General features: G+C 42.1%; 1 protein-coding gene across 2 annotated transcripts in view; it reads left to right on the plus strand.

Annotated features, from left to right (window-relative positions):
- The window catches only part of RGS7BP (regulator of G protein signaling 7 binding protein), a 209,770-nt gene that overhangs the window by 180,511 nt on the left and 5,796 nt on the right, over nucleotides 1–23,463 (plus strand). Inside the window, exon 5 of one of the 2 annotated variants that reach the window (XM_077286122.1) lies at nucleotides 16,390–16,460. In XM_077286122.1, the coding sequence (XP_077142237.1) occupies nucleotides 16,390–16,460 (71 nt within the window). Of the gene's footprint in view, nucleotides 1–16,389; nucleotides 16,465–23,463 lie in introns of those variants that run through there. The other variant, XM_077286131.1, reaches the window with a different exon arrangement.

Below are 23,463 nucleotides of genomic sequence, written 5' to 3' on the forward strand. Positions count from 1 at the left end.
AGGTGAAGTCTTTTATTACCCGTAAGAGATGATTAGTGTATTTAATATATGAGGGTATATCTTGAAGGAGTGGGCGTAATAGCCAGTCCAAATATCTAGAAAGGGGCTCTGTGATGGAGCCTACCCCCGACACAATTGGTCGTCCCGGGGGTTTATTTATAGATTTGTGGACCTTAGGTACATGGTACCAGTGGGGCTTGTTAGGTGAGTCTGGTATTAATTTCTCAGCCTCTTTTTTTGATATTACTCCCCTCTCAACGTATTCTCTTAACAGGGATATTAAATCACTCTGATACTTTAATGTGGGATCATTTTTTATCTTTTCATAAGTTGTGATGTCTGTCAATTGTCTGTGGGCCTCCAAAAGGTAATAATTTTTTGACAACAACACGATATTACCCCCTTTGTCTGATGCCCGTACCACTGTATCATGCCAACTCTGTATTTCTTTTAGGGCTTTATTCTCCGCTGTTGTCAAATTAGGTGGCATAATTTGGTAGAGCAGCGCTTCCATGTCTTTATTTACCTGCGCTTCGAAGATATCTACAGGGTTACCGGGGGAGACTGGGGGCATAAACGAAGATTTAACTCCACCCATGAAAGGTTCTACTGGGGTGCTACGTGTATGCGTTAATTCTACCATGGGATCCGTTAAGTTAAATAACAACAGGGCATCCTCCCGTATTCCATCCGTTTGGTTGTCTGGTGCCATAAAGCCCAAGGGGCCCACCTGGCACGGAACTTCTCCGGGCGGAGTTGCTCCATTATTTTTATTTATATTTACAGTTTTAAACATTTTAAACAGATGTATTTTCCTCACTGCTTTGTATAAATCGATTTTAAATTCTACCGGATCAAAGGGCTCTGGAAGACAACAATTTAGACCTTTTGAAAGTACAGAAAAATGAGACATATTCAGATTATGATCAGTCAAATTTGTCACCGTATGAGGTGACACTGTCTCTATATTTGTGGTCTCCAAGAGACTTGTTTCCTTTTCCCTTTTCTTGGCAATCTTGCCGTGGTATCGCCGTCCTCCTCGCCGCGTTCTGTGTCTAAAGGGAATGACCGTACAGGGTGTGCCCCTTCGGGATCTATTGTTGGGGCACAATCTTCATTGGCACTTGAGTCTGAGTCTGTAGTTAAATAATCCCTTTTATTGTTTTTTTTTATTTTTGTTATAGGGCTTGTATCTGTAAGTCTTTCTTGCAGCTGTTCTATTTCCCTGTCCTAGACTTCGTTTATTCCAATTAAATATATTCCCTGACTCAAAGTCAACTTTGTCTCGAATGAATTTGTCTCTCTTCCTTTGTTTTATTTCTGTTTGAAGGTTTACCAATCTGGTATCAAGTTTCTTTTCCAATGTTTTCCACTGCACTTCTGATAATCTTGATTTTAGTTCTTCTTTAGTTTTGCTTAGGTCCAATTTCGTTGTTTCATAATTAATCATATTTTGTTGTAGGACTAACTAAAGATCCTGCGAGCATTTCAATAGGATAGTTTCCCAGTCCTTGGTGAACTGTGGGTTGTCCTGGAATTGTGACATATCTTTAACGACTCTCAAACCACGTGGAACTCTGCCACAGTCTTTGTATGATTTAAGAGAGTTGTTCGTCTAGAACAGGTTTACCTCTCTCTCAGCTGTGTTGAAAAGCTTGTGTTCTAAAGTTTTTGTGCTCAATGAACACACATCATCACAGTCTGTAAAATAACCATCCACGTTCTCCCGACCTGCTAATAATCCATGAGACAAAGGCTGAGTCTCTGACTCCATGCTTGGAGAAATCAGCTGGTGCCTCAGCACCTAATTAGATCACCGTCAGCGGGGAAGGTAAACTGCGTGCTAGATATGTGAAAAAAAGTCTATGATAATCGGCAAATGAGGAAGAAAAATAATCAGCACAGCAGTAGTGCGCTTACCCCTCGTGTGTGGAACTTATCCATGTTGCAGTGACTCCGTTGTCTCATATAACCGGCGTCTTTAGGGTGCTGCGTCCAAAAAGTACATGTAGTGTCAAGCCAAAGGAAAAAAGGTGATGCCCACTCCTGGGTCCGGTAAAAACTTTTCCTTTATTGGGACATCAATGCAAAGACAGACGGGCGGGAGAAAACGTGCAAGGAGAAAAGGACTACAGCTGTTTCGCGCTAACCGCGCTTCAACAGGTCCCAATGGCGAGCGGAAATGGGGAGGTAGGATATATAGTTAATCACAAACTTTGTAACCTCCCCCTTTTTTTTAAAAGAATCTATATATATATATATATATATATATATATATATATATATCTAATATATAAAGCTGAATGTGTGTGTGTGTGTATGTATGTATGTATGTCCGGGATTGGCATCTGAACCGTAGCAGCTACAGCCACAAAATTTTGCACAGTCACACGTCTGGACCCCGAGAGCGTCATAGGCTATGTTGTGAGGTGAAATTTTAACCCCGCGCTTTCCAATTCACCAAACAATTTTGCCCCTATCTACATAATGGGGAAAAAGTGAAAGGAAAAGTGTTGGAGGCGTCGCAGCTACAGGCACAAAATTTTGCACAGTCACACGTCTGGACCCTGAGAGCGTCAAAGCTATATTGTGAGGTGAAATTTTAACCCCGCGCTTTCCAAGTCACCAAACAATTTTGCCCCTATCTACATAATGGGGAAAAAATGAAAGGAAAAGTGTTGGAGGCAAATTAACAGCTGCCAGATGTGAACAAGGGGGAATTAAAGAATGACAGCGATGGCACCAAAGAGTATATACTGTACAGTTGCTAAGGTGGGGCCCCAACATGGGATAATCACACCACCACGGGGATATGAACACACACACAAAATGCGCCACACACTACCACGTGCTCGAACACATATACCACCCTCAGTGCACATTTCACCACACATACACCAACCTCGCCACATAAAAGTAGAAACACAAAAGTCGCCGCTCAAAACTCGCCACGCGCAAAACTCTCCACATGCAAAACTCGCCACACGTGCAAAACTCGCCACACGCAAAACTTGCACACGCAGAAAAATTGCCACACGCAGAAAAATTGCCACATGCACAAAAGTTGCAACACATGCAAAAGTTGCCTCACACAAAACTTGCACATACTCAAAAGGCACCACACATAAAACTCGCCACGCGCAAAACTCGCCATGCGCAAAACTTGCTGCACACAACTTGCTACACTAACCTGTCACATGCAACTCGACACACAAAAAGTTGCTACACGCATGTCGCCACACAAAACTCATCTCACAAAAGTCCCTACATGCATGTCGCCACACGCAACTCAACACACACAACTTGACACACGAAACTCGCCCTAAAACACACACAAGTCTGGTATCCTTCAAAAATAAAAATCTGATTAATAAGCAGACAAACTACAAGAGCAACAAATGTACCATATAGGAATCCGGCAGCTGTCAGTCACATGACCAGTCTATTATGTGTATGTGTGAGCTAATATATACTGCCAGGGGGTGGGCTTACTGTTGGCTGGGGATTTATCAGGCTGCCATTTTAGCTTACAAATACTGAGGTAAAAATACTGACCAAATAACGTGTGAACGAGGGCTAATACAGGAGGAGATGGCATACAGCTATATACTATATACAGGAGATGACACACAGGTATATACTATTTACAGGGGAGATGACACACAGGTATATACTATATACAGGAGGAGATGACACACAGATATATACTATATACAGGAGAGATGACACACAGGTATATACTATATAGAGGAGGAGATGACATACAGGTACATACTACATACAGGAGGAGATGACATACAGGTATATACTATATACAGGAGGAGATGACACACAGGTATATACTATATACAGGAGCAGATTACCTACAGGTATATAGTATATACAGGAGGAGATGACACAGGTATATGCTATGTATAGGAGGAGATGACATACAGGTATATACTATATACAGGAGATGACACACAGATATATACTATATATAGGTGAGATGACACACAGGTATATACTATATACAGGAGATTACATACAGGTATATCTAATATATAAAGCTGAATGTGTGTATGTATGTATGTGTGTATGTCCGGGATTGGCATCTGTACCGTCGCAGCTACAGCCACAAAATTTTGCACAGTCACACGTCTGGACCCCGAGAGCGTCATAGGCTATGTTGTGAGGTGAAATTTTAACCCCGCGCGTTCCAATTCACCAAACAATTTTGCTCCTATCTACATAATGGGGAAAAAGTGAAGGGAAAAGTGTTGGAGGAAAATTGACAGCTGCCAGATGTGAACAATGAGGACTTAAAGAATGAGAGCGATGGCGACAAAGAGTATATACCGTACAGTTGCTAAGGTGGGGCCCCGACATGGGATACTCACCACACACGGGGATATGAACACAAACACAAAATGCGCCACACACTACCACGTGCTTGAACACATATACCACCCTCAGCACACATTTCACCACACACACACACCAACCTCGCCACATAAAAGTCGAAACACAAAAGTCACCACTCAAAACTCGCTACATGCAAAACTCGCCATATGCAAAACTAGGCTCACGCAAAACTCGCCACACGTGCAAAACTCACCTCATGGAAAACTCACCTCATGCAAAACTTGCACACACAGAAAAATTGCCACATGTACAAAAGTTGCACCACATGCAAAAGTTGCCTCACACAAAACTTGCACATACTCAAAATGCACCACACATAAAACTCGCCACGCGCAAAACTCGCCATGCACAAATCTTGCTGCACACAACTTGCTACACTAACCTGTCACATGCAACTCAACACACAAAATGTTGCTACACGCATGTCGCCACACAAAACTCATCTCACAAAAGTCGCTACATGCATGTCGCCACACGCAACTCAACACACACAACTTGACACATAAAACTCGCCCTAAAACACACACAAGTCTGGTATTGTCCTTCAAAAATAAAAATCTGATTAATAAGCAAACTACAAGAGCAACAAATGTACCATATAGGAAATACGGCAGCTGTCAGTCACATGACCTGTCTATTATGTGTATGTGTGAGCTAATATATACTGCCAGGGGGGAGGGCTTCCTGTTGGCTGGGGATTTATCAGGCTGCCAATAGCAACCAATCACAGCTCAGCTTCTATTTTGCTACAGTTAATTAACCTGAGCTCTGATTGGTTAATATAGGCAACAAAGACATTCTCAGTATAACAAAGCTAATATATGTTGTGAAATGCTTCTATTTGCTTAGTTTTTGCCTTTTAATAATTACATTTCTATCTATTTGTTTTGTGGTTTTTGTGTGCAGAATAAATTTTTGTTAACACATTCTATTTTGCTAACAGCAGTCATTAACCCGGGCGAAGCCGGGTAGTACAGCTAGTATATATATATATATATACACTCACCGGCCACTTTATTAGGTACGCCTGTCCAACTTCTTGTTAACACTTAATTTCTAATCAGCCAATCACATGGCGGCAACTCAGTGCATTTAGGCATGTAGACATGGTCAAGACAATCTCCTGCAGTTCAAACGAGCATCAGTATGGGGAAGTAAGGTGATTTGAGTGCCTTTGAACGTGGCATGGTTGTTGGTGCCAGAAGGGCTGGTCTGAGTATTTCAGAAACTGCTGATCTACTGGGATTTTCACCCACAACCATCTCTAGGGTTTACAGAGAATGGTCCGAAAAAGAAAAAAAATCCAGTGAGCGGCAGTTCTGTGGGCGGAAATGCCTTGTTGATGCCAGAGGTCAGAGGAGAATGGGCAGACTGGTTCGAGCTGATAGAAAGGCAACAGTGACTCAAATCGCCACCCGTTACAACCAAGGTAGGCCTAAGAGCATCTCTGAACGCACAGTGCGTCGAACTTTGAGGCAGATGGGCTACAGCAGCAGAAGACCACACCGGGTACCACTCCTTTCAGCTAAGAACAGGAAACTGAGGCTACAATTTGTACAAGCTCATCGAAATTGGACAGTAGAAGATTGGAAAAACGTTGCTTGGTCTGATGAGTCTCGATTTCTGCTGCGACATTCGGATGGTAGGGTCAGAATTTGGCGTAAACAACATGAAAGCATGGATCCATCCTGCCTTGTATGGAGCATCTTTGGGATGTGCAGCCGACAAATCTGCGGCAACTGTGTGATGCCATCATGTCAATATGGATCAAAATCTCTGAGGAATGCTTCCAGCACCTTGTTGAATCTATGCCACGAAGAATTGAGGCAGTTCTGAAGGCAAAAGGGGGTCCAACCCGTTACTAGCATGGTGTACCTAATAAAGTGGCCGGTGAGTGTATATATATATATATATATATATATATATATACATATATATATACTTTTTCCGTTGGACCTAAGCAAAACTAAAGAAGAACTAAAATCAAGATTATCAGAAGTGCAGTGGAAAACATTGGAAAAGAAACTTGATACCAGATTGGTAAACCTTCAAACAGAAATAAAACAAAGGAAGAGAGACAAATTCATTCGAGACAAAGTTGACTTTGAGTCAGGGAATATATTTAATTGGAATAAACGAAGTCTAGGACAGGGAAATAGAACAGCTGCAAGAAAGACTTACAGATACAAGCCCTATAACAAAAATAAAAAAAAACAATAAAAGGGATTATTTAACTACAGACTCAGACTCAAGTGCCAATGAAGATTGTGCCCCAACAATAGATCCCGAAGGGGCACACCCTGTACGGTCATTCCCTTTAGACACAGAACGCGGCGAGGAGGACGGCGATACCGCGGCAAGATTGCCAAGAAAAGGGAAAAGGAAACAAGTCTCTTGGAGACCACCAATATAGAGACAGTGTCACCTCATACGGTGATAAATTTGACTGATCATAATCTGAATATGTCTCATTTTTCTGTACTTTCAAAAGGTCTAAATTTTTGTCTTCCAGAGCCCTTTGATCAGGTAGAATTTAAAATCGATTTATACAAAGCAGTGAGGAAAATACATCTGTTTAAAATGTTTAAAACTGTAAATATAAATAAAAATAATGGAGCAACTCCGCCCGGAGAAGTTCCGTGCCAGGTGGGCCCCTTGGGCTTTATGGCACCAGACAACCAAACGGATGGAATACGGGAGGATGCCCTGTTGTTATTTAACTTAACGGATCCCATGGTAGAATTAACGCATACACGTAGCACCCCAGTAGAACCTTTCATGGGTGGAGTTAAATCTTCGTTTATGCCCCCAGTCTCCCCCGGTAACCCTGTAGATATCTTCGAAGCGCAGGTAAATAGAGACATGGAAGCGCTGCTCTACCAAATTATGCCACCTAATTTGACAACAGCGGAGAATAAAGCCCTAAAAGAAATACAGAGTTGGCATGATACAGTGGTACGGGCATCAGACAAAGGGGGTAATATCGTGTTGTTGTCAAAAAATTATTACCTTTCGGAGGCCCACAGACAATTGACAGACATCACAACTTATGAAAAGATAAAAAATGATCCCACATTAAAGTATCAGAGTGATTTAAGATCCCTGTTAAGAGAATACGTTGAGAGGGGAGTAATATCAAAAAAACAGGCTGAGAAATTAATACCAGACTCACCTAACAAGCCCCACTGGTACCATGTACCTAAGGTCCACAAATCTATAAATAAACCCCCGGGACGACCAATTGTGTCGGGGGTAGGCTCCATCACAGAGCCCCTTTCTAGATATTTGGACTGGCTATTACGCCCACTCCTTCAAGATATACCCTCATATATTAAATACACTAATCATCTCTTACGGGTAATAAAAGACTTCACCTGGCAAGAAACTTTCAGCTTGGCGTCAATAGACGTAGAAAGCCTATATACAAGAATACCACAGGATCTAGGGGTGGGGGTCATAAGAGAAATTTTACAAAAAACACCAACGGACGCTCACACCATTGATTTCATCTGTGACAGTTTAACATTTGTCCTCAAACATAATGCCTTTAAGTTTGATGAGCAATGGTATATACAACGCGAAGGTACTGCCATGGGTACGTCAGTCGCATGTACCCTGGCAAACCTATTTCTGGCATTTTTTGAGGATAAATATGTTTACTCTGATACCAATCCTTTCTTGAAATATATAAAACTGTTCATAAGATACGTGGATGATGTCTTGGTTGTCTGGGATGGCACAGCAGACGATTTTACGAACTTTGTCAATTTCTTATCAGAGAATAACACTATGAATATGAAATTTACTTCCCAATTTGGAGGTTTAAATCTGGAATTTCTTGATGTCAAAATTATCATAAATGAGGGCACAATAGACAATGAAGTCTTCCGAAAACCTACCTCTTCCAATGCGCTTCTCCATTTTCAAAGCGCTCACCCCTTTTATACAAAACAGGCTCTTCCATTTAGCCAATTCTTAAGAGTTAAAAGAATTAATAGTAACCCAAGGGGTTTTGCAAAACAATCTCATGAGTTATATAAGCGCTTTGAAAATCGAGGGTACCCACATTCCCTACTCAATGTAGCCTTAGCCAAGGCAGAAAAAGAAAATCTTTCTTTCAAAAATACCAATAATAATAATAAAAAAACGAGTGATGAGAAACAGTTTGTATTTAGTTTCAAATATGGCTCAATGGACACATACATCAATCAGGTCCATAATTAGAAAAAACCGGCACATATTAGGAAAAGACGCAGAACTAACCGAGAGATTCCAAAAGGGACCTTTGTTTGCTAGCCGACGCAGCAAAAATATAGGAGACATGTTGGTGCGGAATCGCATTACCACTGACCGCACAAATTGGCTCAACAGAGACATCCCGAAGGGGAATTTTAAATGTGGACAATGCAATTTGTGTCCACATCATATAACAGGTAATACTGTTCAGATAGGGCCAATTAACCATACAATTAGAGATTTCATCTCCTGAAAAACCACTTATGTGGTATATGTCATCTATTGCCCGTGCGGCTTGTATTACATTGGAAAAACCATCCGTCCCCTATATGTTCGAATAAGGGAACATTTCAACTCAGTCCGGACAGGAAAAGGTGTTCCCCAATTGATAGATCATGTGAGGCAATTTCATGCCGGCAATGTTCAGACGCTCCGTTTTGCCGGCATAACAAGGGTGTATTCTCCAAAACAGGGGGGTAATTTAAATCAGCTCCTCTTAAGATGTGAAGCTCGGTGGATAATGCGCACCAGCGCTACAGGTCCAGTGGGCCTGAATGAACGCATAGATATGTCGGTATTCTTATAGGTTGTCCCCGCAGTCAAATAATCAAACAGATCTCTCATATACCAAATAATTATCGCTCGTGTCCTTAAGCTCAAAACAACTTTTCACATATCACACTATTTTAATGTAGTATTTATGTAATTTTATCCTGTTTTTCTATATGTATTGTTATGTCATTATTAAACAGGGGAGATGTATCACCAAATGACGAACGGAAAAAGTATATATATATATGTATATATATATATATATATATATATAGATTCTTTTAAAAAAAAGGGGGAGGTTACAAAGTTTGTGATTAACTATATATCCTACCTCCCCATTTCCGCTCGCCATTGGGACCTGTTGAAGCGCGGTTAGCGCGAAACAGCTGTAGTCCTTTTCTCCTTGCACGTTTTCTCCCGCCCGTCTGTCTTTGCATTGATGTCCCAATAAAGGAAAAGTTTTTACCGGACCCAGGAGTGCGCATCACCTTTTTTCCTTTGGCTCCAAACTAAATAACCCCAAGTGTAATAATCTATCTTGGTATTGCAGACCCCCCAGTCCTCTAATAACCTTGGTCGCTCTTCTCTGCACCCGCTCTAGTTCAGCTATGTCTTATACACCGGAGACCAGAACTGTGCACAGTATTCTAAGTGTGGTCGAACTAGTGACTTGTATAGAGGTAAAATTATGTTCTCCTCATGAGCATCTATGCCTCTTTTAATACATCCCATTATTTTATTTGCCTTTGTAGCAGCTGCCTGACACTGGCCACTGAATATGAGTTTGTCATCCACCCATACACCCAGGTCTTTTTCATTGACGGTTTTGCCCAGAGTTTTAGAATTAAGCACATAGTTATACATCTTATTACTTCTACCCAAGTGCATGACCTTACATTTATCCCCATTAAAGCTCATTTGCCATTTATCAGCCCAAGCTTCTAGTTTACATAAATCATCCTGTAATATAAAATTGTCCTCTCCTGTATTGATTACCCTGCAGAGTTTAGTGTCATCTGCAAATATTGAAATTCTACTCTGAATGCCCTCTACAAGGTCATTAATAAATATGTTAAAAAGAAGAGGGCCCAATACAGACCCCTGTGGTACCCCACTGCTAACCGCGACCCAGTCCGAGTGTGCTCCATTAATAACCACCCTTTGTTTCCTATCCCTGAGCCAGCTCTCAACCCACTTACACATATTTTCCCCTATCCCCATTATTCTCATTTTATGTATCAACCTTTTGTGTGGCACCGCATCAAAAGCTTTTGAAAAGTCCATATACACTACATCTACTGGGTTCCCTTGGTCCAGTCCAGGACTTACCTCTTCATAGAAGCTGATCAAATTAGTCTGACATGAACGGTCCCTAGTAAACCCGTGCTGATACTGGGTCATGAGGTTATTCCTCTTCAGATACTCCAGTATAGCATCCCTTAGAAAGCCCTCCAGGATTTTACCCACAGTAGAGGTTAAGCTTACTGGTCTATAATTTCCGAGTTCAGTTTTTGTCCCCTTTTTGAATATTGGCACCACATTTGCTATACGCCAGTCCTGTGGTACAGACCCTGTTATTATGGACTCTTTAAAGATTAAAAATAACGGTCTATCAATGACTGTACTTAGTTCCTGCAGTACTCGGGGGTGTATCCCATCCGGGCCCGGAGATTTGTCAATTTTAGTGATTTTTAGACGCCGCCGTACTTCCTGCTGGGTTAAGCAGGTGACACTTAATGGGGAATTTTTGTTATCACTGATCATATTGTCTGTCATGGGATTTTCTTGTGTAAATACTGATGAAAAAAAGTCATTTAGCATATTGGCTTTTTCCTCATCCTCATCCACCATTTCCCCCAGACTATTTTTAAGGGGGCCAACACTTTCATTTTTTAGTTTCTTACTATTTATGTAGTTAAAGAATATTTTGGGATTATTTTTACTCTCTCTGGCAATGAGTCTCTCTGTTTCAATTTTTGCTGCCTTGATTTGCTTTTTACAGAATTTATTTAATTTTCTGTATTTATTTATTGCCTCATCACTACCTACTTCCTTTAATTCTCTAAATGCTTTCTTTTTGTCACTTATTGCACCCCTTACAGCTCTATTTAGCCATATTGGTTTCCTCCTATTTCTAGTATGTTTATTCCCATACAGTATATACTGTGCACAGGTCCTATCCAGGATGCTAATAAACGTCTCCCATTTTCTTTGTGTATTTTTATGTCTCAGGATATCGTCCCAGTTAATTGCATCAAGATCATCTCTCATCCGTTGGAAATTTGCCCTCCTGAAGTTTAGTGTCCTTGTCACCCCTCTACTACACATCTTATTAAAGGATACATGAAAACTTATTATTTTGTGATCACTAGTCCCCAAGTGACCCCCAACCCTTATATTTGATATGCGGTCTGGCCTGTTGGTAATATTAGGTCTAGCAGTGCCCCCCTTCTTGTTGGGTCCTGAACCAGTTGTGAAAGGTAATTGTCTCTCATAGTTGTCAAAAACCGATTACCTTTGCTGGAACTGCAGGTTTCTGTTCCCCAATCTATTTCAGGGTAGTTGAAGTCCCCCATAATAATGACTTCTCCTTGAGTCGCAGCTTCATCTATTTGCTTTACGAGGATATTCTCCATTGCTTCCATTATTTTGGGAGATTTATAACAAACCCCTATCAGTAATTTATTATTTTTTGCCCCTCCCCTTATCTCCACCCACAGGGACTCTACATTTTCATTAAATTCACCTATATTATCACGCCGGATGGGTTTTAAGGACGATTTTACATACAGACACACCCCACCCCCTCGCTTATCTGTACGGTAATTTCTGAAAAGGCTATAGCCCTGCAAGTTAACAGCCCAGTCATGGCTCTCATCCAGCCATGTTTCAGATATCCCCACCATGTCATAATTATGCTCCAACAACATTAATTCTAATTTGTCCATTTTGTTGGCGAGGCTTCTGGCATTAGTATACATGCACTTGATGTTCCTCTCTGTACCTCTATTCTTTCTTAAATTATTAACTGTTCTAATCCCACCCCCCATGCCACCACCACCTCCAAAAATTCTCAGATAATACCTTATCGTTCTCTCATCACTACCCATGATTCTTTGCACCCCGCACATTCCTAACTCCCACCCTCACTAGTGACAGCCCACTGCATCTAGTTGGCTTCAGATCTCTGGCCTGACGACTGCACTCGCAGAGTGTCTTCTTAAGGCTGCTAGACAGTCTCTCCATAGAAAAACCGAGTGCAGAGCATCTAACATGCCTGCTCCTTGTAACCCTTTTCCATAGCCTTCTCTTTATTTTTAAGAGGCTTTACAATGGTTTCATTATCTGTATACCTGGACAACCCCTTTAAGAGATATATGCTGCCACCAGAGGTCGGTCTGAATATCTATATGTTTGGGCAGGAGTATACATAGGTATCTGGTGGCCTAATAAAGAAGATTCGAATTGGGGGGCACCCTCTAGGCCATTAAATATCCCACTGGGTTCCCATAATCAAAACAGTGACAAAGGGACTCTCTCTCTTTGTCTAAACACTTAGCCGCCATTGTTGCTGTTCACCACCGTATCTAAAGGGATATGAATGGATCCTGCACTGGAACATTTTATTTCCATTTCTGTTATCCCAAAAAAGGATCCAGAAACCAAAATAAGGCCTGGGCATGTACAATCATGGCCAAAAGTATTCACACCCCTGCAATTCTGTCAGATAATACTCAGTTTCTTCCTGAAAATGATTGCAAACACAAATTCTTTGGTATTATTGTCTTCATTTAATTTGTCTTAAATGAAAAAAACACAAAAAGAATTGTCCTAAAGCCAAATTGGCTATAATTCCACACCCAACGTAAAAAAGGGATGGACAAAAGTATTAGCACTGTTGGAAAAATCATGTGATGCTTCTCTAATTTGTCTAATTAACAGCACCTGTAACTTACCTGTGGCACCTAACAGGTGTTGGCAATAACTAAATCACACTTGCAGCCAGTTGACATGGATTAAAGTTGACTCAACCTCTGTCCTGTGTCCTTGTGTGCACCACATTGAGCATGGAGACAAGAAAGAAGACCAAAGAACTGTCTGAGGACTTGAGAAACCAAATTGTGAAGAAGCATGAGCAATCTCAAGGCTACAAGTCCATCTCCAAAGACCTGAATGTTCCTGTGTCTACCGTGCGCAGTGTCATCAAGAAGTTTAAAGCCCATGGCAATGTGGCTAACCTCCCTGGATGTGGACAGAAAAGAAAAATTGACAAGAGATTTCAACGCAAGATTGTGCGGATGTTGGATAAAGAATCTCGACTAACATCCAAACAAGTTCAAGCTGCCCTGCAGTCCGAGGGTACAACACTGTCAACCCTTACTATCCGTCGGTGTCTGAATGAAAAGGGACTGTATGGTAGGAGACCCAGGAAGACACCTCTTTTTACCCCGAGACATAAAAAAGCCAGGCTGGAGTTTGCCAAAACTTACCTGAAAAAGCCTAAAACGTTTTGGAAGAATGTTCTCTGGTCAGATGAGACAAAAGTAGAGCTTTTTGGGCAAAGGCATCAACATAGAGTTTACAGGAGAAAAAAAGAGGCATTCAAAGAAAAGAACATGGTCCCTACAGTCAAACATGGCGGAGGTTCCCTGATGTTTTGGGGTTGCTTTGCTGCCTCTGGCACTGGACTGCTTGACTGTGTGCATGGCATTATGAAGTCTGAAGACTACCAACAAATTTTGCAGCATAATGTAGGGCCCAGTGTGAGAAAGCTGGGTCTCCCTCAGAGGTCATGAGTCTTCCAGGAGGACAATGACCCAAAACACACTTCAAAAAGCACTAGAAAATGGTTTGAGAGAAAGCACTGGAGACTTCTAAGGGTATGTGTCCACGTTCAGGTTTGCTTCAGGCTTTGGTCAGGATTTTATGCAAGTAAAATCCTGACCAAAACTGCACCTGAGGTCACTGGCAGGTCACCTGCGGTGTGCCTGCGTGTTTTGCTCATTGTAGCAACATGCTGCGTTTTGAAAAAACGCACCGCATGTGCGTTTTCGCGGCAAAAACGCATGCGTTTTTTAATGCATAGTGGAGTCGGAATTTCATGAAACCCGCTCCACTATGCTGTAACATCTGGACGCTGCGTTTTTGACGCTGCGGAAAAACGTTTCCTCAACGTGGACACATACCCTAAGGTGGCCAGCAATGAGTCCAGACCTGAATCCCATAGAACACCTGTGGAGAGATCTAAAAATGGCAGTTTGGAAAAGGTACCCTTCAAATATCAGGGACCTGGAGCAGTTTGCCAAAGAAGAATGGTCTAAAATTCCAGCAGACCTTTGTAAGAAACTCATTGATGGTTACCGGAAACGGTTGGTCGCAGTTATTTTGGCTAAAGGTTGTGCAACCAAGTATTAAGGTACCGTCACATTAAGCGACGCTCCAGCGATATCGACAACGATGCCGATCGCTGCAGCGTCGCTGTGTGGTCGCTGGAGAGCTGTCACACAGACAGCTCTCCAGCGACCAACGATGCCGAAGTCCCCGGGTAACCAGGGTAAACATCGGGTTACTAAGCGCAGGGCCGCGCTTAGTAACCCGATGTTTACCCTGGTTACCATTGTAAATGTAAAAAAAAAACAGTACATACTCCCCTTCTGATGTCCGTCAGGTCCCTGGCCGTCTGCTTCCCGCACTGAGGACTGTGAGCTCCGGCCGGCCGTAAAGTAAAAGCAGAGCACAGCGGTGACGTCACCGCTGTGCTGTGCTTTACGGCCGGCCGGCGCTCACAGTCAGTGCGGGAAGCAGACGGCCAGGGACCTGACGGACATCAGAAGGTGAGTATGTACTATTTTTTTTTACATTTACAATGGTAACCAGGGTAAATATCGGGTTACTAAGCGCGGCCCTGCGCTTAGTAACCCGATATTTACCCTGGTTGCCATTGTAAAACATTGCTGGCATCGTTGCTTTTGCTGTCAAACACGACGATACACGCCGATCTGACGACCAAATAAAGTTCTGGACTTTCAGCAAAGACCAGCGATATCACAGCGGGATCCAGATCGCTGCTGCGTGTCAAACACAACGATATCGCTATCCAGGACGCTGCAAAGTCACGGATCGCTATCGTTATCGTTGCAAAGTCGTTTAGTGTGAAGGTACCTTTAGGCTGAGGGTGCCAATACTTTTGTCTGGCCCATTTTTGGAGTTTTGTGTAAAATGATCAATGTTTTGCTTTTTGCTTCATTCTCTTTTTTGTTTTTTCATTTAAGACAAATTAAATGAAGATAATAATACCAAAGAATTTGTGTTTGCAATCATTTTCAGGAAGAAACTGAGTATTATCTGACAGAATTGCAGGGGTGTGAATACTTTTGGCCATGACTGTAAACATTGCCTCAGATCACAGAATGTTCCTAGACTGCACACATTTTAGCTAAATCTACGGCTATGCTCACATGCAGCATTTTTTTTGCTGCTTTTTTATGCAAATAAGAAGCTGTGTTTTCAGTACCAGGAAAACCTATGAGATGTCAGAAATCTCCTGCACACGCTTGTTGTTTTTTTGCTGACGGAATTTGAGAACTGCAGCGTTTTTTAAATCTGCGGCATGTCAATTCTTTCTGCGTTTTTACAGCATATTTTAATCTATAGAAAGCAGTGAAAACGAGCAAAAAAAAAAACAGAAAACGGGTATTGCTTTGACATTTTGCTGAATAAAACTAACTTTCTGGAACATATACTGTAGACAAGCCACAAATGTAATCCACAACAAAAATAAACGTTGCAAAAATGTACAAAAAAACGCAGCAAAACCTGTGTTTTAAACCGATGATTTTTTCTGCCAAGAAAGCAGGTTTTGGCTCCAGAACAATAAAATGCTGCTTGTGAACATAGCCATACTGTGCTAAAATAGGAATGGTTTTAGTTGTCTGAATTCATCCGTTCTCTGACAACAAGCCGGAATCCCAAAAATACTGAAAAATTGAAACATGTTTTCTGCATACATTTTCATTGTACACTTGCCTATTGTGCATCTTTTATAATATTAATATGCACTACACAGATTTAAATGACTGAATAGTAGGCTAATCATGTTACCTACTCCCTGAAATTTGGGCTAAGGAAATGAGAGTCGTTTGCTTGGAGAATGTTTCAGTGCAGTTCTGCTCTGAGCTTGACGCTTTTTCTTTTTAGAGACATGAGGGAAATGAAAAACCTCTTAAGCAAACTCAGGGAGACCATGCCTTTGCCATTAAAAAACCAAGGTAAGTGCATCTGATCTCTTCCTAATGCATTCAACTATTTCTTGATCATCTCATGGAAATGTTGCTGCGCTGCACTGTGAAAAACCTCATCCAAACGTCAGTGATTTTTTTTGTGCATGAAAAAAATGGACTTGAGTTCATCAGTCTAAGGCCGGCCTCACACTAGCGAGTTTTACGGACGTATGAGCGCATAAACTACATCCGTAAAACTCGCAAAATAAACGGCACAATTATTCTCAATGGGGCTGCTCCTATTAGCCGTATATTACGGTTCAGTATTATACGGCTTTCTACGGCCGTACAAAATCGCAGCATGCTGCGTTTGTCACCGTATTGCGCAAAAAAATCGCCAATGAAAGTCTATGGGGGCGAGAAAAATACGGATTCCACACTGACCAGCAGTGTGACTTGCGAGAAATACGCAGCGGTGTTAGTGAAAAGTCGGTAATTCAATTGCCGGCTTTTCATTTCTCCTGCACAAACCCGACAGGATATGAGACATGGTTTACATACAGTAAACCATCTCATATCCCCTTTTTTTTTGCATATTCCACACTACTAATGTTAGTAGTGTGTATGTGCAAAATTTCTGCGCTGTAGCTGCTGAAATAAAGGGTTAAATGGCGGAAAAAATTGGCGTGGGCTCCCGCGCAATTTTCTCCGCCAGAATGGTAAAGCCAGTGACCGAGGGCAGATATTAATAGCCAGGAGAGGGTCCATGGTTATTGCCCCCCCCCGTGGCTAAAAACATCTGCCCCCAGCCACCCCAGAAAAGGCACATCTGGAAGATGCGCCTATTCTGGCACTTGGCCACTCTCTTCCCACTCCCTGTAGCGGTGGGCTATGGGGTAATGAAGGGTTAATGCCACCTTGCTATTGGAAGGTGACATTAAGCCAGATTAATAATGGAGAGGCGTCAATTATGACACCTATCCATTATTAATCCAATTGTTGGAAAGGGTTAAAAAACACACACACACATGATTTAAAAGTATTTTAATGAAATAAACACAGCGGTTGTGGTAATAATTTATTGTTCTCTCAATCCATCAGGAACACCCTCGCTTGGAAAAATAATAAACGCACAAGATACATACCTTCTGGTGAACCGTCTCGTCCCACGAAGTAATCCATCTGAAGGGGTTAACTAATATTACAGGCAGGAGCCCTGCTAAATGCAGCTGTGCTCCGTGCTTGTAATTCCCCAGCGAATGAATGAAATGTAGGTCATTGACCTACATTTCCTTCAGTCGCGGTGAGGCGCCCTCTGGTGGATGTTCTCATGAACTGCAGCCTGGGAACTTTTTCCCACACTCCAGGTCATATGAGGACATCCACCAGGGGGCGCATCACCGCGACTGAAGGAAATGTAGGTCAATGACCTACATTTCATTCATTCGCCGGGGATTACAGGCACGGAGCACAGCTGCATTTAGCAGGGCTCCTGCCTGTAATATTAGTTAACCCCTTCAGATGGATTACTTCGTGGGACGAGACGGTTCACCAGAAGGTATGTATCTTGTGCGTTTATTATTTTTCCAAGCGAGGGTGTTCCTGATGGATTGAGAGAACAATAAATTATTACAACAACCGCTGTGTTTATTTCATTAAACTACTTTTAAATCATGTGTGTGTGTGTTTTTTAACCCTTTCCAACAATTGGATTAATAATGGATAGGTGTCATAATTGACGCCTCTCCATTATTAATCTGGCTTAATGTCACCTTACAATAGCAAGGTGGCATTAACCCTTCATTACCCCATATCCCACCGCTACAGGGAGTGGGAAGAGAGTGGCCAAGTGCCAGAATAGGCGCATCTTCCAGATGTGCATTTTCTGGGGTGGCTGGGGGCAGATGTTTTTAGCCACGGGGGGGCCAATAACCATGGACCCTCTCCTGGCTATTAATATCTGCCCTCGGTCACTGGCTTTACCATTCTGGCGGAGAAAATTGCGCGGGAGCCCACGCCAATTTTTTCCGCCATTTAACCCTTTATTTCAGCAGCTACAGCGCTGAAATTTTGCACATACACACTACTAACATTAGTAGTGTGGAATATGCAAAAAAAAAGGGGATATGAGATGGTTTACTGTATGTAAACCATGTCTCATATCCTGTCGGGTTTGTGCAGGAGAAATGAGAAGCCGGCAATTGAATTACCGGCTTTTCACAGATATCACGCTGTAGTAAATATAAATACAGAATATATATATATGTGTCTCAATGACATATATATATATATATATATATATATATATATATATATATATATATATATATATACTGTATATATGTTTTAATGAACATTTGAGCACATAAATCCATTAGATGTCGGTTTTGCAAGCCTGCGCGAAAATCTCGCAGTACGGATGCCATACGGATTACATACGGAGGATGCCGTGCGCAAAATACGCTGACACACCCTGACTACGGATCAATATTTTGGGAACATTTCTCCGTATTACGGCCGTAGTACGGACGTATAATACGTGGCGTATTGTCTTACGCCCAGTGTGAGGCCGGCCTAAGGCCGAGGTCACAATAGAGAGGAATATGGATGTATGAGAGGCGCAAAACCAACGCATTGCACACGGACCAATGTTTCTCTATGGGGCAGCTCCTATCTGCCGTATATTTCTCGGCTGTATTTTGTGGGCTGAGAAAATCACAGCATGCTGCGTTTGTCAGCATATTGCGCAAAACCTCCGCCAATGAAAGTCTATGGGGGCAAGAAAAATACGGATGACACACGGACCATGCATTTTTTCGTGCGAGAAATACGCAGCGGTGTTCTATAGAAAAGCCGGCAATTCAGTGCGGTGTACAGTAAAATCACTTAGAATAGGTATATATATACACAGTACAGACCAAAAGTTTGGACACACCTTCTCATTTAAAGATTTTTTTGTATTTTCATGACTATGAAAATTGTATATTCACACTGAAGGCATCAAAACTATGAATTAACACATGTGGAATTATATACTTAACAAAAAAGTGTGAAACAACTGAAATTATGTCTTATATTCTAGGTTCTTCAAAGTAGCCACCTTTTGCTTTGATGACTGCTTTGCACACTCTTGGCATTCTCTTGATGAGGTTCAAGAGGTAGTCAACGGAAATGGTTTTCACTAGGGTTGAGCGACTTTTCCTTTTTTGAGGTCGAGTCGGGTTTCACGAAACCCGACTTTCTCAAAGTCGAGTCGAGTGAAATCGGCCGATCTTGAAAAGTTGGGGTCGGGGATCGGCCGAAACACGAAATCCAATGCAAGGTAATGGAAAATCTATATATTTTTATATTTACTTCAGCGCGATATATGTGAAAAGCCGGTAATTCAATTGCCGGCTTTTCATTTCTCCTGCCTAAACCCGACATGATATGAGACATGGTTTACATACAGTAAACCATGTCATATCCCCCTTTTTTTTGCATATTCCACACTACTAATGTTAGTAGTGTGTATGTGCAAAATTTCGGCGCTGTAGCTATTAAATTTAAGGGTTAAATCGCGGAAAAAATTGGCGTGGGCTCCCGCGCAATTTTCTCCGCCAGAGTGGCAAAGCCAGTGACTGAGGGCAGATATTAATAGCCTAGAGAGGGTCCATGGTTATTGGCCCCCCCTGGCTACAAACATCTGCCCCCAGCCACCCCAGAAAAGGCACATCTGGAAGATGCGCCAATTCTGGCACTTGGCCTCTCTCTTCCCACTCCCGTGTAGCAGTGGGATATGGGGTAATGAAGGGTTAATGCCACCTTGCTATTCTAAGGTGACATTAAGCCAGATTAATAATGGAGAGACGTCAATTATGACACCTATCCATTATTAATCCAATTGTATGAAAGGGTTAAAAAACACACACACACATTATTAAAAAGTATTTTAATAAAATAAACACACCGGTTGTTTTAATATTTTATTGCTCTCTCAATCCACCTGAAGACCCTCGCTTTGCAAAATAATAAACCAACAATATACATACCATCCGATGATCTGTAACGTCCCACGATGTAAATCCATCTGAAAGGGTTAAAATATTTTACAGGCAGGAGCTCTGCTAATGCAGCTGTGCTCGTGCCTGTAAACCCCGGGGAATGAAGGAAATGTAGGTCAATGACCTATAGTTACCTTCAGTCGCGGTGATGCGCCCTCTGCTGGATGTCCTCATATGACGTCGAGCGTGGGAAAAAGTTCCCAGGCTGCAGTTCATGAAGACATCCAGCAGAGGGCGCATCACCGCGACTGAAGGTAACTATAGGTCATTGACCTACATTTCCTTCATTCCCCGGGGTTTACAGGCACGAGCACAGCTGCATTAGCAGAGCTCCTGCCTGTAAAATATTTTAACCCCTTCAGATGGATTTACTTCGTGGGACATGACCGATCATCTGAAGGTATGTATATTGTTGGTTTATTATTTTGCAAAGCGAGGGTCTTCAGGTGGATTGAGAGAGCAATAAAATATTAAAACAACCGGTGTGTTTATTTCATTAAAATACTTTTTAATAATGTGTGTGTGTTTTTTTTAACCCTTTCATACAATTGGATTAATAATGGATAGGTGTCATAATTGACGCCTCTCCATTATCAATCTGGCTTAATGTCACCTTACAATAGCAAGGTGGCATTAACCCTTCATTACCCCATATCCCACCGCTACACGGGAGTGGGAAGAGAGTGGCCAAGTGCCAGAATAGGCGCATCTTCCAGATGTACCTTTTCTGGGGTGGCTGGGGGCAGATGTTTGTAGCCAGGGGGGGCCAATAACCATGGACCCTCTCTAGGCTATTAATATCTGCACTCAGTCACTGGCTTTACCACTCTGGTGGAGAAAATTGTGCGGGAGCCCACGCCAATTTTTTCCGCGATTTAACCCTTAAATTTAATAGCTACAGCGTCGAAATTTGTTCACATACACACTACTAACATTAGTAGTGTGGAATATGCAAAAAAAAAAGGGGGATATGAGATGGTTTACTGTATGTAAACCATGTCTCATATGATGTCGGGTTTAGGCAGGAGAAATGAAAAGCCGGCAATTGAATTACCGGCTTTTCACATATATCGCGCTGAAGTAAATATAAATATAAATATATATATGTGTCTCAATGACATATATATATATATATATATATATATATATATATATATATATATATATATATATATATATAAAACGAAACCCGACTTTGGAGCGAAGATTGCTGACGGCCGACCCGATCCCACAGTGAGATCGGGTCGGGTTTCACGAAACCCGACTTTCCCAAAAGTCGGCGACTTTTGAAATTGGCCGATCTGTTTCGCTCAACCCTAGTTTTCACTTCACAAGTGTGCAGTGTCAGGTTTAATAATTGGGATTTCTTGCCTTATAAATGGTGTTGGGACCATCAGTTGTGTTGTGCAGAAGTCTGGTGGAAACACAGCTGATAGTCCTACTGAATTGACTGTTAGAATTTGTATTATGGCGAGAAAAAAGCAGCTAAGTAAAGAAAAACAAGTGGCCATCATTACTTTAAGAAATGAAGGCCAGTCAGTCCGAAAAATTGGGAAAACTTTGAAAGTGTCCCCAAGCGCAGTGGCAAAAACCATCGAGAGCTACAAAGAAACTGGCTCATATGAGGACCGCCCCAGGAAAGGAAGACCAAGAGTCACTTCTGCTTCTGAGGATAAGTTTATCTGAGTCACCAGCCTCAGAAATTGCAGGTTAACAGCAGGTCAGATTAGAGACCAGGTCAATGCCACACAGAGTTCTAGCAGCAGACACATCTCTACAATAACTGTTAAGAGGAGACTTTGTGCAGCAGGCCTTCATGGTAAAATAGCTGCTAGGAAACCACTGCTAAGGACAGGAGATAAGCAGAAGACTTGTTTGGGCTAAAGAACACAATGAATGGACATCAGACCAGTGGAAATCTGTGCTTTGGTCTGATGAGTCCAAATTTGAGATCTTTGGTTCCACCCACCGTGTCTTTGTGCGACACAGAAAAGGTGAATGGATCGACTTTACATGCCTGGTTAACACCGTGAAGCATGGAGGAGGAGGTGTGATGATGTGAGGGTGCTTTGCTGGTGACACTGTTTGGGATTTATTCAAAATTGAAGGCATACTGAACCAGCATGGCTACCATAGCTGTTGTGAATTCCGCTCTTGGGCTCCCTCCGGTGGTTGTAAGTGGCACTTTTGTGAGTTCTGCTCTTGGGCTCCCTCCGGTGGATTTAAGTGGAACTGCTGTTCCTTGGTTTTAGCAGTCAGCAGCTGCTTCCACTGATCGTCTATTCTGGCTCGGCTATTTATCCTGGCTCTATCCTTCAGCTAGTGCCAGTTGTCAATGGTTCCTGCTTGGATTCACATCTCTCTTGGATTTCCCTGATGTTCTGACCAGTTCAGCAAAGTTAAGTCCTTGCTTTGTTCTTTGCAGTCCACATTTTGTGGATTTAATCGTTCAGCACTTTCTATGTTTTTTCTTGTCCAGCTTGTCAGTATGGATTTATTCAGTTAAGCTGGAAGCTCTGGGAAGCAGATTTACCCTCCACACCTTTAGTCAGGTGTGGAGATTTTTGTAAACTCTGTGGTGGATTTTTCTAGTTTTTAATACTGACCGCACAGTATTCTGTTCTATTCTATCTATCTAGCTAGAGTGGCCTCCTTTGCTTCATCCTGGTTTCATTCTGCATATGTCATTTCCCTCTCCACTCACAGTCAATATTTGTGGGGGGCTGTCTTCCTTTGGGGATTTTCTCTGAGGCAAGATAGCTTTCCTGTTTCTATCTTTAGGGGTAGTTAGTCCTCCGGCTGTGATGAGGTGTCTAGGGAGTGACGGGAACATCCCATGGCTACTTCTAGTGTTGTGTTAAGATCAGGAACTGCGGTCAGTACAGGTACCACCTCCTCCAGAGCTCGTCCCATGTTGCTCCTAAACCACCAGTTCATAACACACAGCATCTTGAGCGGCATGCTATTCCATCCGGTTTGCGTTTAGTTGGACCATCATTTATTTTTCA

This window comes from Ranitomeya variabilis, chromosome 1 (genome assembly GCF_051348905.1).
Source record: "Ranitomeya variabilis isolate aRanVar5 chromosome 1, aRanVar5.hap1, whole genome shotgun sequence".
NCBI classification, from domain to species: domain Eukaryota; kingdom Metazoa; phylum Chordata; class Amphibia; order Anura; family Dendrobatidae; genus Ranitomeya; species Ranitomeya variabilis.